The following is a 16,431-nucleotide window of genomic DNA, read 5'->3' on the forward strand; positions in this document are numbered from 1 at the left end:
TAGGTCTGCTTATTACAACTTCAGTAACTATAGTGCAATGCTGGTAATGTGCAGGCAGAGGAGATAATGAGGAGTCCAGCTTTTAATGAGGAAGGCGAGGCAAGACATTTCCTGTGAGCTTCCCCTTAGAAGGGTTAATTTAAAAACTAACTTTGTTACATAAATCATATTTGTAATTTATGTAACTGTCATTGATATTTACTATGTTTTTCTTTTCTTTTTTTTCCCCCCTTTCCTTGCTCTTCTGACTGGTCTGTGGCTTCCTCCAAAGGGATGTGCGTAAGTATTGTCTAGTTACTTACTGGCAATTGAGCCTCCTAAATTGTAGGACTGGTTTCACTCATCTCCTTTTGACTCTTCATAGCGTTGTTGAATTCAAGATGGAAGAAAGCATGAAAAAAGCTGCCGAAGTTCTAAACAAGCATAGTCTGAGTGGAAGACCACTGAAAGTCAAAGAAGTAAGCTCTTGAAACAATGTGGATACCATTTATAATTGTCGAGTTGTCCCTGTTTGGAATTAGGAAAAGACAGAAATATTCCTTGACTACATTTTATGGAGCAGACCAGCTTGTTATTTTTAATGAAGAGGGTCAGTCACGGGCTGCGGTAGTCACTCCTGTAAGAACTTTGGAATAGTGGCCGAGCACATCCTCAGCAACCGCTTACTGCCTTCCTAACGTCTCATTTGTCTTAGAGCAGCCTGCCTTGTTTTTTTTTTCAGGGGTGCTCAGACCGAGCCCGTGGGGTGTATGTATGCGTGTTAAGGGATTCTGTGCCTCCAGTTTTACCCATCCTGAACCCTGCTCTTACCTAGCCAATCTTTTTTCTTCTCTAAAGTGAATTTATCATTAATCTACTTTGATATCTAATCCAAACCAGATTATCTTTTCTCCCTTGAGGGAGAGGGAAGTTTTTGTTGATTAGAGCGCTCCCTGACTTAATGTTGACATCTTAAAGGAAGATGAGTATATTCAGAACTCAGGAGAGCATGCTAGGGTTTAAGGTTTCTGTGTGTTGAAGAGACACGTGAAAGGGCAAAAAGTTGAAGACTAGTGCCAATGCCAGAGTTTCATAAACCTGTCGAGACCTTAACACGAGTCAAACGCCTGAAAAACGTGAAGGACCGGAGCACCTCGGTGATGTAGAACTGCGTTTTCAAAGTTTTGGGAAAAAAAATCACTGATGGGGTTATCAGAAATTAACAAAATCCCATTGAAAATTAGTGAGATTCAACTATACCAAGCCTGTGAAGATCTTATTTCCATCTGGAAGTGTTCTATGTTCTGCCAACTAATTCTGTCATCAAACCACTCCCTTCGCCCCCCCCCCCTTTTTTTTTTTTAGTTAAGTTGAGAGCTAAATTTTACACATTTCTTTCTTCCTATTCCTTTGGCTGGAACTCTTCCTAGCCTGCTGGTTGAGTTCATTTGGATTTCTTGTTATAGATTTCGAGACTTGCTTTCCACCGACTTCTCAATCTCGAGTTTTGGGCATATCACTTTTTGTGAGATCATGGTCTTAGTTATCACTGGGTCAGTGAAATCTAACACTTCTGTGCTTGTTTTAGGATCCTGATGGTGAACATGCCAGGAGAGCAATGCAAAAGGTGATGGCTACGACCGGTGGGATGGGTATGGGACCAGGTGGCCCAGGAATGATTAATATCCCACCCAGTATCCTAAATAATCCTAACATCCCAAATGAGATTATCCATGCATTGCAGGCTGGAAGACTTGGAAGCACAGTATTTGTAGCAAATGTAAGTAAATGGAAATATTGTCTAAAATAGAAAATCAGAACTCTATGAAATCATCTTGTCAATATGTTGTGAAAGTCGTTCTTCTGTTTGAGAGGAAAAAATGTTAAAAAGAGGGTTATGCTTGGGGTGCCTGGGTGGATTGGTTAGGCATCTGACTTTGGATTGCCGCTCAGGTCATGATCTCTGAAGGCCTTGGGATTGAGCTCTGCGTTGGGCTCCTTTCTTAGCGGGGAGTCTGCTTCTCTCTCTCGCTCTTGCTCACTGTGCTCTCCCTCCCCCAACTCTCCTAATTTACATAAATAAAATCTTAAGGAAAAAGGGTTATGTTCTCTTCTTGATCTGTTAAAATTAGCTTTGAGGTTAGACTTTGTCCCATAGTGGCCACTGCAGTGATAAGTCACAGGCCCAACCATGGTCCTTTTGCGCCCATGTTTACTGAATTTGCTGGTTACAGAAGTGGCAGCTGAGTCTGCATTCCCTGTGGGTTTATTTAGGTGCCGGTCAAAAAAGTATATGAGCAAGGCTGACATTCCCTCCCTCTTGTGTCTGGGGTGAAAGGTAATACCCTTGCCATTTGCAAGGGGAACTAAAGGAAAGTGAGTTGGGGAGGGTGATGGTAAACCAAAAAAAGAAAAAAAATTTTTTTTAGGGGTGCCTGGGTGGCTCAGTAGTTAAGCCTCTGCCTTTTGCTCAGGTCATGATCCTAGGGTCCTGGAATTGAGTCCTGCTTTGGGCTCTCTGCTCAGCAGGAATCCTGCTTCTCCCTCTGTCACTCCCCCTGCTTATATTCTCCTCTCGCTCTCTCTGTCAAATAAGGTCTTAAAAAAGATTCAAAAAAAATTTTTTTTAATGTTTCACCAAGTAAGCATTAATTTGAAAGGTATGAGGTGAGTTGACCTGTTCTTTTAGAGAAAAGAGACAGTGAATAGCAGTTAAGACCAGGCTTCATAATCCTGTCTAAAAAATTGTACTGTAGGTGATAAGTTTTTGTGACATTTTATTTATTTATTTAGATTTTATTTGTTCGCGAGAGCATGATTTCGGGGTGGGAGGACAGAAGGACAGGGACAAGCAGGCTCCCTGCTGAGCGGAGAGCCTGATGTGAGGCTCGATCCCAGGATCCTGAGATATGACCTGAGTGGAAGGCAGTTGCTTAACTGACTGAGGCACCGAGGCTCCCCTATTTACTTATTTTTATTTATTTATTATATATTATTACCTTTATTAAGTACACTCTACACCCAGCATGAGGCTTGAACTCATGCCGCCCAAGAGTAAGAGCCGCATGCTTTGTTGCCTGAGCCTGTGCCCGGTGTAATAAAAATAACCTGTTATTTTTAGATGTTTGTTTCCAACCAAAGCATAATATTGTGCTTATACAGTGGAAATGTTTTTTCTAAAGATGTCTGTATTGAGAATTTTCTCTCCTTTCTCTTGATCAGCTGGATTATAAAGTTGGCTGGAAGAAACTGAAGGAAGTATTTAGTATGGCTGGTGTGGTGGTCCGAGCAGACATTCTTGAGGATAAAGATGGAAAGAGTCGTGGAATAGGCACTGTTACTTTTGAACAGTCCATTGAAGCTGTGCAGGCTATATGTATCCTTTTATCAGAATTCAGCTCTTGGGTGAACAATTTGGCCTAAATGTTGTATTAACAATATAGGTTTTTTTGGGGAAGGTGGTCACTTTAAGTATTAATATTTCCTGAGTGGCTGGAGGGAATGCGTTACTGTGGAGTTTAAAAGTTCTTGTGATGGAATTGATTCAGTCAGTACCGCATAGAGAGAAAAGAGGCACATGTCCATGAGTGATCTTTTCCAGTGTTCTCTTTTTAGAGAAGTTTGGTTTGAAGGGAGATGTCTATAAAGAATGTGCCTCTGGAGAGAAACTCCATTGTTATTTCATGTATAAGTCCTAGGCCCTAATTCTCCTATGAGTTGACCTCATTCTAGAGGCATTTCTCTCTGACCCTAGAGTTACATCTTTGTAGTTACAGCGGAAAATGTCACACATGAACACAGTCACTAAACTCAGATAAGGCTGTTACTGTGTATCTTACCCAGAAAACACGGTAGTTCAAGAAAGGGTGGGGTATCTGGCCCAGTGGACTCCTCCAGAAAACTCATGCTGATACCGAAGAAGATGGCCTGGTGAGAAGTTCAGGTTATGCAAACAAAGCTCTGCACCTGAGGCATAAGCTGACATTTACTCCCCTGCCCAGCCCTGAGTTCTGTTTATTGTTGCGTTTATGCTTATTATAGAAACAGATATTTTGTAAGTATAATGAAAAACCAAAACTCATAAGTTCACTGTTTAGAGGGGCTGTTAGCAGTTGTAGTGTTTTTTTCCTTCTGTATTTCTCTCTTGCTGCACATGTTTTTAGAATTGCAAGAAATAACCTTAATTGTAATATCAGCTATGTTTAATGGTCAACTGCTATTTGATAGACCAATGCACGTGAAAATGGTAAGTTAATAGGGTCTCCTCCTGCACAACATATTCAGACAAGTCTAGCAAAAATACAAGATAACTTAGAGCAGACACAGGCCTTCTGCAGTAGTTGTGGATCAGTCTGCTCTAAATAGGGTGTACGGTATGGTGAGCAAATTCATGAACACTTTATGCTCACTTGTGCAGCTCTTGGGATGTTTATCCTTTGTGCGCTTGCCTCTTTTTGGCATGGGCAGGTGGTCAGTTGAGTGTCCTGCTTTAAGCAAGTGATCGGTTTCAAAGGACGGTTTGTACGTTGACTTCTACTCTTCCTAGTACTGCATTAGGACGTTGAGCCAGTGTCGTGTGTATTGTGACCGTACTCAGTCTAATTCAGACAGCCTTTGAGCTGCCTTTGAAGCACTTCAGTGATCACCTTTAGCCCTGCCGTGGCTGTGCCGTGGGGCATAATGAATTCATACAAGCATGACTGGAACATGCTGAGGACTGTCTAGGTAGGGCTCAAATTCACAAAGAAAAAAGGAACTGTAAAGAGGTAATTGTAGTTACCTTAAATATCAGTTTGGTTTTTTGAGTATATAATTGCTTTATATGACCCAAAAGTCAAAAAGCATGAAAGGGATACAGTGTGAGAGTCTTGCCCTTCCATTGTACCCAGTTCCTATTCATTCCCCATAGAAACATGGGTGTATATTTTTATCCTTCCCTCCTTTACACAAAAGGTATTTCTCTATAATTTTTTTTTTATATACTTACATGTTATTCCATGGCATAGGTGGACCGTAATTTTCTAGCTGTTTCTCTGTTGTTGGGAGTTGTTTCCATCTTTTGCTCTTTCAAAGCTGTACTTCAAGGAATACTAACATTCATTACCTTTCTTTTCAGGATGAGAGGGCCTTACCAAAGGGAGATTTTTTCCCTCCTGAGCGTCCACAGCAACTTCCCCGTAAGTAGTCTCAGTGTGGCTTAGGTTTTGAATTTGATTAGTATCAGCCAGAAAGGGACACCCGAGAGGCTCAGTAGGTTAAGCATCTGCCTTCAGCTCAGGTCCAGGAGGAACCCTGTACCAGGCTTCCTGCTCAGAGGGGAGCTGCTGCTTCTCCCTACTTGTGCTATCTCTTGCTATCTCAAATAAATAAATAAAATTGTTTAAAAAAGCAAAAAACAAAAAAACCAAACCCAGAAAATTCCATTTACCCTCGAGCTTGTGCAGTATTCTTCTGTAGTTCTCTTGATGATTCTTGAGGGAAAGCTTCAAAAAGGGTTTGGTTTTTGTTTTTCTATAGATTTCTCAGGGTACAAAATGAACAGAGTCACAGCTTAGGAAAGGTGGTTAGGATTACTTTGTGGTAAGGCAGACAACATCCTAGAGGGTGTAGTTGGGCGTTTTTAAAGTGTTCTGTGGAAGGAAGAACCAGGAACTGCAAAGGAAATTAAAACCAAATTGTACTTGGGCTCAGAAGAGATTGGTTATACTTTATGGCCCAACAGTGCCATTCTTAGGTATACGCCAGAGACCTGAAAACTGCAGCCCCAGAGAGCCTGACATCCAGGTGTTCCTAGCAGCGTGATTGCAGGGGGTCAGTGAGGAAGTGCTAAATTTATAGAACGGGGTGTTAGTCCTACAGAGGAACGAAGTACTAGAGACCGCCACAGCGTGGCTGGACCTGGACCCCATCTGCAGGAAATCCTCAGAATGGGTGAATCCGTGGACAGTATATGTGCTGCCGAAGCGAGCACTGAATCCGTGGACAGAAAGTAGGTTAGTGGTGCCTGGGGAGAAGGGTAACTGGAGACTTGTTTTCGAGGTGATGACAGTGTTCCAGAACGAGGTGTTGGCGATAGTGGTATGCATCTCCAACTAAACTAGACCCCGCCGGCTACACACTTCGGATGCATCTTATGGTATGGGAAGTACAACAGACTAGGTTTTTATACAGGGTCACTCGAAACATGCAGGTGAAAATCTTCAACAGGGAAGACTAGGTGACTGGTCACCTCACAGATGGAGAGGGTGCATGTTAGTGAAGCCTTAGGCACGTTTTCTGGCAAGCCCACAGGGCTGAGTGAAACCCGAGCATAGGCCGGCGAGTGCTTCTAGTGTGGGGGACTCAGGACGAAGCCTGGCGGTCAAGTGGCAGGAGAGGAGGGCTTGCTTATGCTGTATTGGGAGAACTTCTTCCAGGTGGGGCAGTTGGGGTGGATCTGTTTGGGGGCCAGGGACTGTTTCTGGTCTGGATAGGGACTTAACGCCTAAGGCCCAGATCAGATAGAATTGAATGGGAGCCTAGACTAGAACACTGACAAGAATCCCTTTGTCGGTGGCTGGGGCGGGGGGTGGGGGTGGGGGGGGGAGGGGGAGCGGGCTGTGCCTGCCTGGCTCAGTGGGTTGAGCCTCTGCCTTTGGGTCAGGCTCCGGGTCCTGGGATCGAGCCCCGCATCAGGCTCTCTGCTCGGCAGGAAGCCTGCTTCCCCCTCTTTCTGCCTGCCTGTCTGCCTGCTTGTGATCTCTCTCTGTCAAATAACATCTTAAAAAAATAAAAACCAAGTGCCTTTGTAGTTTACCATTACGGAAGCATAGTGGAGGTGGATTTTGAGGGGATGTCAGTGGCTTCAAGAGTAAAAGGTTGAAATTTTCTGTTGAAAAATAACATTTTTTAGAGAAGGAACACCTTTCTCCTAATTAGTTTGGCCATTTGGCAATGATCACCCAAGGATCAGGGTGATGGTTATTGTTGACTTTTATGCCTAGAGGAGGTCGGACGAGGGCTCTTTGGGAGCCTGGGCTGGCATGCCCTGGGCCCCAGGGAGCCTATTATCCATGACTTTTGGTCTCCTAGCACATTTCAGAGACTGCTTTGGGAAGTAAGTAACCTTGGTGATCTCTGTGATCCCTTGCTGCTGTTTCTATGCATTTGAAAAACAGAGCTGTTAAATAGATTTTCTGGGAACTGGTATCAGGATTTTTTGTTTGTTTGTTTGTTTTTTAATGAACTTGGCTTCCATTTAAAAAAAATCTCACCCTGTAGTGTTTTAAGCCTTTGACCAAGGTCACTCAGAGTGGTGCAGGTGTCTTACACTATCAGGTTTTGTTGGCTGTTTAGAGACTGGTCTGTATTCTTGCTTGCTGGCTTGTTTGTGGAGCGTGGAGTTGAGGGTGGGCTGGGTATTGAGCCACAGGTTAGGAAACTTTCTGGGCAGAAGAGAACACTAGGCTTCACTCTTAAGACAATGGCCTATGGCCCACAGGGCGCCTGGGTGGCTCAGTGGGTTTAGCCTCTGCCTGGGATGATCTGGGGATCAAGCCCCACATCCAGCTCTCTGCTCAGCAGGGAACCTGCTTCCCCCTCTCTCTGCCTGCCTCTCTGCCTACTTGGGACCTCTTTCTCTCTCTCTCTGTGTCAAATAAATAAATGAAATCTTTAAAAAAAAAAAAGAAAGAAAGAAAATGGCCCACAGTGGAGTCAGAGAATGGTATATGACCAGTACGTTAATTGGCTGGCTTATAGCATTGTTTTTTCTTGGGAAAGTCCTTCGGGCTCCAGTTTGGGAGGTGGAGATTGGGCACATTTGTGCTGCTGGCCACCCGATGTCCTTAATTGCCTTTTAAATTTTATTTATTTAAAAAAAAATTTTTTTTTAAAGATTTTATTTATTTATTTGACAGACAGAGATCACACGTAGGCAGAGAGGGAGAGGGGAAAGCAGACTCCCCGCCTAGCAGAGAGCCCGATGCGGGGCTCGATCTCAGACTCTGGGATCATGACCTGAGCCGAAGGCAGAGGCTTAACCCACTGAGCCACCCAGGTGCCCCTTAATTTTATTTTTAAAAGATTTTATTTATTTGTTTGCCAGAGTGAGAGAGCATGAGCACCAGCAGAAGTAGGCTCCTTGAGCAAGGAGCCTAATACAGGACTTGAACCTACCTAGAGCCGAAGGCAGATGCTTAACCGACTGAGCCATCTATCTAGGCAGCGCTTTAATAGCCTTTTTTAATCAAGCGTTTCTCATTTCGAGATTTAGGGAAACAAATAAGTATACGTGATTCTTACGTTTGGGTTGTTCATTATTCTCTGTAATTTTCAAGTAACTGATTTTCACTTGTCCTTGTTTTATACATACCACAGACTCCAGTCTGCATATGAGAAGTTCTGTCTTGGAAGGGATAGCTCCCAAGTATGAATTAGGTCCTGGGTTTGCTTGTGGAGGTGGGAGGATGGGAACGGAGTGTGACATTTACAACACAGTAGAAGAAGACTTTTTCCCTTGGAAGGTTACGGTTTTCTAAGTGGACTCTACAATTAGAACTTTCTCTTTTCTTTTCAGATGGACTTGGTGGTATTGGCATGGGGTTAGGCCCAGGAGGACAGCCTATTGATGCCAATCACCTGAATAAAGGCATTGGCATGGGAAACCTGGGACCCGCAGGTGAGAACGACAGTGTGCTTTGGAGGTGTCTGGGCAAGTTAGTTAACTCAAGTGAACTGTTGGGATAATTGGACATTGAGTACTTCAAATGGAATAAAGATTTCATTGGGGCAGAACTCCCTCCTTATTTATCTGATTCATTTTGATAAAAGCAGTATTTTGTATTTTTACTGAATTGAATCCTTTTTTCTAAAGTTATTTATATGTTGCAATTTAGCCTTTCATGACCTTCCGAGCCGAGGTAGTTAAGCTGTTTGATAAGAGGAGACAAGCCAGAGAGTTGGTCTTGCTCAAGGTCACACCATCAGTTAGTGACAGAGACTATAGGTCTCTGACCATGGGACCACAGCACTGCCAGTCTGTTACGTTACACAGACACCCCTTGGGCTCTTGGCTGGTGTGGATACAGCTTCTAGACTATGGTAGGGGCATTGATGGATATAAAAAGGCGTAGAGGGCCTCATTACGAGACAGCATAGCTGTCATAGGCCGCAGAGCCATGGTGTTCAGTGTTGTCTTTGTTCAAGAAGGTGAGCAATAATTGGTGAATGAAAGCTCTGTGAGAATAGGCTTTAAATTCTGTTTAGCATTTTCATTCTGTGCAATGAGGCATTTATGTACTATTAAGAATTATTTCATTTTTATGACCACAGCCTTAGGTCTCTCTTGAAATCCTTTGAGTTGCAGGATGGATGTCCCTTCACCCTGCTACTGTTAGTTCTGCTATCCCTTGTCTCTCTCCCAGGTTAAACTCTGGGCTTACCTCAGCACCCTGGCCCATCATCTCATATGGCCCTGAGTGTGTCCCCCCCCCTCCCCGCCCCCACCCCTGAGCCCTGACTAATGCCTAAGAAGAAAGGGATGGTGGGGAGGGAAGCCTCAGTGTCTTTAGGAACTGCTTTTTATTTAGGGAATTTTATCTTTAAAAAAAGATTTTTAAACTTAACGTTCCCTAAAATAAACTTCTCAAAAAGTGAATGTTCAGTTTGTGATTATATATCATGTTTAAAGTGGTCTGACTTGGTTATTTATTAAAACTGTATGTGGGCCCTAAAGAATTTTGAGTCATGTGGTGATTATTTTGTTAAAGTCTTTTGTTAAAGACATAGTTTCTTGGAACATGATAGTTTGACAGGTGAGATGGTAGACCCCCTTCCGTCCCCCTTTTCCTTGACAATTAAAATATATTCATAACCAGGGTGTTTTTTTGTTCATTTGCTGATGTGGAATTTCTTGTGCTTTTTAAGTTCAAACGTTACTGCTTTGACATAATTTTAGTTTGCATTGACTTTTTCTTTTTAAGGAATGGGAATGGAAGGCATAGGATTTGGAATAAATAAAATGGGAGGTAAGAGATTTAAAATGAAGTACAAATGTAATCACTTTTAGGTATGGTTTTCTCTCACCTTTCTCTTTTCCCTTAGCCTTGCATGAATTCTCTCTTTGTTTTCTAAAAAGTCTGAGCCTAGAAATACCCATCAGTCTTTCCAGTGGGTATCTTGGCCTTTGGTTCTGGCTTTCTCACTAACTAGCTCTGTGACCTTGGGCAAATCACTCCATCTCTCTGGGCCTCTCTCTGCTTGTCTGTTAAAGGGGTTGGATCAGATTAGCTTTTTGATGATGGCGATTTTTAGGCAAGGGACTAGCATTTTTTCCCCAAAAGCCCTTAGACTACGTAAGGAAATTCCTGGCAGGAAATGCTCAGGGTGAAACTTGTGAAAACATCTTTCTTCTCCTGGTGAGTGTAAGCAGTGTCATTGGAATGGTACTCAAACGGGAATGTCTCTTGCAGGCATGGAGGGACCTTTTGGTGGTGGTATGGAAAACATGGGTCGATTTGGATCAGGGATGAACATGGGCAGAATAAATGGTAAGTGTCCTGCTTCCTTCCTGCTTCTACCTGCCCCTGCTCGCAGTTGGCTCTTGGGTGTCCTTGAGGCAGCACACCCATTTTTAATGAATAATTGCCCCATCCACTTTTCTGTTGAATTAGATGTCTCTGAATTTGCTTTAAGTGTTATTAAAATCACAAGTTTGTATTTCAGAAGCCAGACTTCCTAGTAGGTAAGTGTTAATCCCGTTAGTCACTAAACTGTGTGTCCTGTGTTCCGAACCTCCCCAATAATTACCCAGTAAAATAGTAAAGCTTTTTTCTTGTCTCCAGCACTAGCAAGCATCCTGTAGATACCTGTGGTTATGTTTTGCTCACTTTAAAATTGTCTTCAAGTGTAAGGTATTAGTTTTAGTTTCTTTGGGGTTTTTGAGCAGATTCCTGTCTTTCCCAGAGTGCTGGATGGCGTCAGCTCTTGATTATCGGCTCTGATATCTCTGAGTTGTGAGCAGATACATTGATTTAATTTAGCAGTTACATAGTGCACATTTTGGTGTACTGTCCTTCACATCTAACAGAGCTTTCGAGTTAGAAATATATTATCGTAGTAACTGGTTTTTCATTTTGTCCTTGCAAGAACCACATGATTTGTAGGTACTTGTATCACCATTTCATCAGAAACTGAGGCCCAGAGAGTGACTTGCCTAAGGTCACATGGCTAGTAATAATGGGATTTATGTGGATCCCGGCTCTCTGGCTCCAGAGCCTGTCTCTTAGTCACACTGTGATCCTGCCCTTTCAGGACTGCCTCCAGCATGGGCGTCAGCCCCTTCTCAGCGGGGCTGGAGAGTGTGCCTTGAGAAACCCTGCAGACTGTGTTTCTGAAATCCTTTGGGGTTTGGCTGACTCTTTGGCCACCCCCCCCAACCTCTGGGGCTGTTGCTTCCCTTAAACTTCCCTGGGATCGAAAGTCCTTAATGTTTTGCATTTAAATGTTTCTTTGCTGACCTGCGGTATCCTTTAATGTGAAGACAGAGAGCAAGAGAGCATTTATCTGCCTAGGATAGACTGGAACTGTCAGACTGGAAAGAAAGAAAATTCTGATGATTAAACTGCCCTTCATGGGTTTGCCTGGTTCTAGATGATGATAAAAAGAAGTAGGGAAGGCCTCACCATTAGGAATGGAGGACAAAGGTCTGCATTTCAGTGTACTTTCAGGCTAGCCTGCAGCTCATAATGTGTACAGGAATTCTAATAAAAAGTGAGAGTTGGAGAGTCTGGCTTGGTAAAGTGTTTAGTCAAAACAGATGAGTCATTAGGAGGTGGGGTTAATGCGCAGAGGAGTGGAGTGATGTGACTTAGATGTGGATGGGGGTGGGGGTCGGGTGGGGCTGTGCTGAGCCGTGTGGGCAAAGTCCCCTGTAACCTGGCAGGTGGAATGCCACAGTCACAGTTCTCGGCTTGGTGATCAAAGGTTCAAAGAGCTGATTCCCTTGGAGAGCCACACTGAGAGGATGTGTTTTGATGCCTTGTTCTTAGATGTTCTCAGATACAGGTACTCTGCGTCCTCCTTCATTACCCTCTGCAGTAGACAACAGGGACTTCTTTGGCTTGAGCTGTGTTCTGAGCTTTGAGTGTAATCAACTTTATCGGAGGAAAAGTTGATAATATGTTTTGGATTTAATTTAATGTTTAGTTGGTGACCAAACGTATCTACCACGGTGGTAGGTGTTGACATCAGACTAATTAGAAATCATTCTCAGGGCCAATCAGCAGTACAGGTCAAGTCCTGATAGAGTGCATGTTAAAAATTACAAATTAAAAAGTCATTGAGTGCCAGACAGTGATAGGACACAGTATTTGACTAGGAGAACTCTCTTTCTGGGTAGTTCGTTAGACTTCACAGAGTTCCCTGTCCTGTAGAGCCTGTTTACAGTTGGGAAGACGAGTTCTGTTTAGTTTTCTTTTTGTTTGGGAACATGAGTTCTGAGGCGTTTGCTGACAAATGGATACCTACATGTGACTTCCTTATCTCAAGGGGGCAGAGTGCTGCCTTCTTTAGGATAAGGGATTAAAGGAGTAGAGCAGAGCATTGTCCGTTAGAGTGCCACTCTGGGAGTTCCCTTCTGCGGACTGACCACATGCAAGCTTGTGCAAGGTGGTTATGTTTTCGGCAGATGGCATGGCACCAGCCTTCGAGGTTCCGTTGGGTCCATTCAGACTGTGATAGCAAGTTGATCATTGCAAGTGCACCGTTGTTTTTTTTTTGTTGTTGTTGTTTTAAGATTTTTACTTTTATTATTCGGGTGAGCACGAATGGTGGAGTACAGAGGCAGACAGGGAGAAACAGAGTCCCTGATGAGCAGGGAGCCTGATGTAGGGCTTGATTCCAGGACCCCAAGATCATGACCTGAGCCGAAGGCAGACGCTTAAGAGACTGAGCCATCCAGGTGCCCCTCTGCTGTGTAATTCGTGGTGGCTAGCCTGCTTCCACCGCATTGGTAGACGTGTTCACTTTGAAAGCGTAGGGACTTGAGCTGCATGTAACCATTTTTGGTAGTTGTGCAATAAAAGGTGGTCATTATATAGCACTTGTTTATGTGATTTCTACGGAGCAACAGTAATTAACTAGATTTTTCAAGGACCTCTCAGTGTGGGAGGGGGAGACACAGTAAGATACACATCTTGTCTTGATTTAGAGGAAAGAAGTAGCCAATGATGGGACCATCAAAGGCTTTCTCCAGCAGGTGACAGCTGTGGTAAGGCTTTCCGCACAGAAGCTAAAAGATCTTTGTTTTTATTTATTTACTTATTTTAAAGATTTAACTTATTTTTTTGACAGAGCACATGCAGGGGTGGCAGCAGGTGGAAAGAGAGGGAGAGGTAGAAGCAGGCTCCCTGCTTGGTGGGGAGCCCAGGACCCTGGGATCATGACCTGAGTAGAAGGCAGACACTTAACCCACTGAGCCACCCAGGCACCCCAAGACCTTTTTTTTTTTTATTTTTTTTTTAAATTTAAGATTTTATTTATTTATTTGACAGAGATCATAGGTAGGCAGAGAAGCAGGCAGAGAAAGAGAGAGTAGGAAGCAGACTCCCTATCAAGCAGAGAGCCCGATGTGGAACTTGATCCCAGGACCCTGGGATACGAGCCGGAGGCAGAGGCTTAACCCACTGAGCCACCCAGGCGCCCAAGACCTTTGTTTTTAAGAGACTTTTGCAACACATAAGTCTTGATTTCAGTGTAGCAAGAAGTAATGAGGTTCCTACCAACAGCTGTGTGTAGATGACACCACCTCTGTTAGAGAAGGCCCAGTACGTGCAGGCGTGTTTCTGTGTTCTGTGTGGATGTGCCTGTGTCAGTAGAGCGTGGATTTTTGCCTTGGGCTTCGGTTCCAGCCTTTGCCTCCCCCCTTCACCAGGCATGTGGCCTTAGACAAGTTACTAAGGCATTTGAGCTGCTTTTTTTGTGAAGGGGCATGATGTTGCGGGCTGGTGTGAAGATTCCGTGCGCTCCTCGCACCGGGGAGAGCCCAGGCTGGGGCGGGCCTGGGGGAAGTACCCGCAGGTGCGGGCGTCCGCCGCCTGCCTTTGACGCCCGTGCGCCCGTGCCGCGTGGTGTGGGAGCAGGTGCTTGGTGTGCCTTCTGCGCTGGGGGGCTCTAGTGGAAGTTGTTAGCTAGTCCTTCATGGATTAAAGGTAGGTAGTTTTCAGGGATTCACTTCAGGTGACTTAAGGAAAAGAGGGCGGATGATGGTTTCTCTGTAGGAAGAGCGAACATCCTGACTTGGTGGTGGCCGTCACGTACCTGTAGTGCATTTGTCATGTCGAACATGGTGGTATTCCTGGCAAGGCCTAGGGTACTGTTTTTCTCCACAGAGATGGAGCGTGTCATGGGTGGAGGATTTGAGAGAGACTTTGCCAGAAACAAGATGGGAATGTCTCGAAGCTTTGGCGAGCCCCTTGGCAGAGGAATGGGTAAGAAGGCCTCACGTGGGCGGGGTCATCCCCGGGGGCGCAGGCTCATGCTTAGGTCAGAGGTTCTTTTTAGGCAAAGTCAGCTGTTTTTCCATAGTCTTAAGAAAATCGAATGTTTTCTAGACCTAGGTAAAAAGTTTTGGTCTTTGAATTTTTTTACTGGGATCAATAGCACTGTTTTTCTTTAGTCCTTCCAAGGGGTTTCTCTGGCTGCATTGGTGTGAGGTGTTTGCTTGCTGTGGGATCTAAAACCGCTGCGTTTCCATGGCACTGGCTCTCTGGAGTGGTAGAGGTTTCCGAGACCCTGCTGAGTGGGGTGTGAGTTCCCTTGTCCAGGGCACTGTGGTCTGGTTATCAGACGGCATGGTGTGCTTGCCGGTGCCTTTAAAAGAGGCTTCAGGGAACTGGGGGAGTTTTCTGATGCTAGCAGGCCTCAGTGTAGCACTGGGCCGTAGTGAAGCTTCTAGGGGACTGCCTCAGAGTGCTCAGCCTCTGTTTTTGGGAGACCCATTGAGTTAGGTGTGCAGATTTTAAGCCCTTTTGTGTAAATTTGTATTAGATATATTCTTAAAATTTATGAAGGTCCTAGAAAGATTCATCATCCAGCTCATCAGTGAGACCAGATTCTTCTGCAGATTATTTCTAGGACTCCCATCTTCCTTGTGTTGTGTTCGCCAAGAAAATCAGGAACTACTGGAGACTGTTTCCCTCAGATTAGAGTTAAACAGTTGTTCGGTGGAGACTTGTTTCTCTTTTTCCCTGCTGGCAGTTAGGTAGCTGGAAGGATTTTCTTGTGTCTTACTAGGCTGGTAAGGAAAATTACCCTTTTTTTCCTCCTTGTACTTGTCTCATATGACTGACTGATTCTGCTTTACATTATTCCAAAGCTTTAGAATTTTGGGGATGAGCTATGTGACTGGGTCAGCCAAAAGTTTCTAATTGTCTATGATTTTGTTTTTGTGTCCTGCAACAGCAGGATATTTTTAAAAATATTTAAAAACTTGTCATTTGGCTGCAGGTAGCAAATTGTGGATAACGAGGGTGAGATGAACAAGATAGCACATGACTTTGCTCTCATAGGCTCTCACTTCTTCCTGCTTTAGGCCTTTAATCCTTTACCGCTCTGGGTGCCTCTCAACCTCTGTGAGGAGGCTGGTGGCCTTGTCCTGGTTCGTGGAAAGGGGGTAGATCTGGTGAGGTCATTTCTCATGGCAACAGGAAACTCACGGTCCCGACCTGAATAGAAATGTCATCTGTAGGCCGTGCTATCTCCTCCTACTTCGCCACCTTCTCTCTGATTGAGACTGTCTTGGCTTTTTGTTTTGTTTTGTTTTTTTGTTTTGTTTTTTTTGGTCTTGAGACCTCCCAAAGTGCAGGAGCAAAGGACTTTGTTCTGGAAGTCCCTGCTGCTCCTTGTGATCACGCCCAATTTAGTAAAAGGTGTCTGAGTTTAAGTTGGGGTTTCGGACCAGTTGGCCTGGATGGATGTTTTATTTTGTTTATTCATTGATTGATCTCTCTCTCTGGATTTTTTCACTTGAAAGTTGAATCGTTTTGGTGCTACCTTCTGTAATGTCTCCCCATTCAGTGTCCCTGCTCTGCTATCAGGGCAGTAGATCTTTGCCCGTGTTTCTGTAAACCGCTGTTCTTAGCGGTGCAGGGATGTAGATCTGGGACCCTTCATCTTGAAGGAGATGGTGCAGCTGAGGAGGCGGTGCTTAGTGACTCAGGGCAGCACCGTAAGTCCGTACGTAGAAGTGGCTTAGTGAGGATGCCAGTGAAAGTGTTGGTTCCCAGGCCCTTGGCCGCCAAGGTGAGGAACACACCAAAGGGATCATTTTCTACGGAGTTGATAGAAGTGTTCTGCTAGAGCAGTCGGAGCAGGGTGTGGGACTGGGTGGGAGATGGGAGTTGAAAGCTGGAGGAGGCTGGGCGTGAGAGGGCTCAGTGTAACTAGAGGGTGTACTGGCAGATGGAGAGGACC

General features: G+C 44.4%; 1 protein-coding gene across 9 annotated transcripts in view; it reads left to right on the top strand.

Moving 5' to 3' along the window:
* HNRNPM (heterogeneous nuclear ribonucleoprotein M) overlaps nucleotides 1-16,431 on the top strand; it is a 40,627-nt gene that overhangs the window by 17,385 nt on the left and 6,811 nt on the right. For 2 of the 9 annotated variants that reach the window (XM_044254377.1, XM_044254379.1), the window contains exons 4-13: nucleotides 272-279; nucleotides 365-458; nucleotides 1,568-1,759; nucleotides 3,202-3,355; nucleotides 4,176-4,225; nucleotides 5,096-5,156; nucleotides 8,537-8,638; nucleotides 9,942-9,986; nucleotides 10,431-10,508; nucleotides 14,349-14,447. In XM_044254377.1, the coding sequence (XP_044110312.1) occupies nucleotides 272-279; nucleotides 365-458; nucleotides 1,568-1,759; nucleotides 3,202-3,355; nucleotides 4,176-4,225; nucleotides 5,096-5,156; nucleotides 8,537-8,638; nucleotides 9,942-9,986; nucleotides 10,431-10,508; nucleotides 14,349-14,447 (883 nt within the window). The remainder of the gene's footprint in view (nucleotides 1-271; nucleotides 280-364; nucleotides 459-1,567; nucleotides 1,760-3,201; nucleotides 3,356-4,175; nucleotides 4,226-5,095; nucleotides 5,157-8,536; nucleotides 8,639-9,941; nucleotides 9,987-10,430; nucleotides 10,509-14,348; nucleotides 14,448-16,431) is intronic. The other 7 variants (XM_044254380.1, XM_044254384.1, XM_044254381.1 and 4 more) reach the window with 6 other exon arrangements.

This window comes from Neovison vison, chromosome 6 (assembly GCF_020171115.1).
Source record: "Neovison vison isolate M4711 chromosome 6, ASM_NN_V1, whole genome shotgun sequence".
NCBI classification, from domain to species: domain Eukaryota; kingdom Metazoa; phylum Chordata; class Mammalia; order Carnivora; family Mustelidae; genus Neogale; species Neogale vison.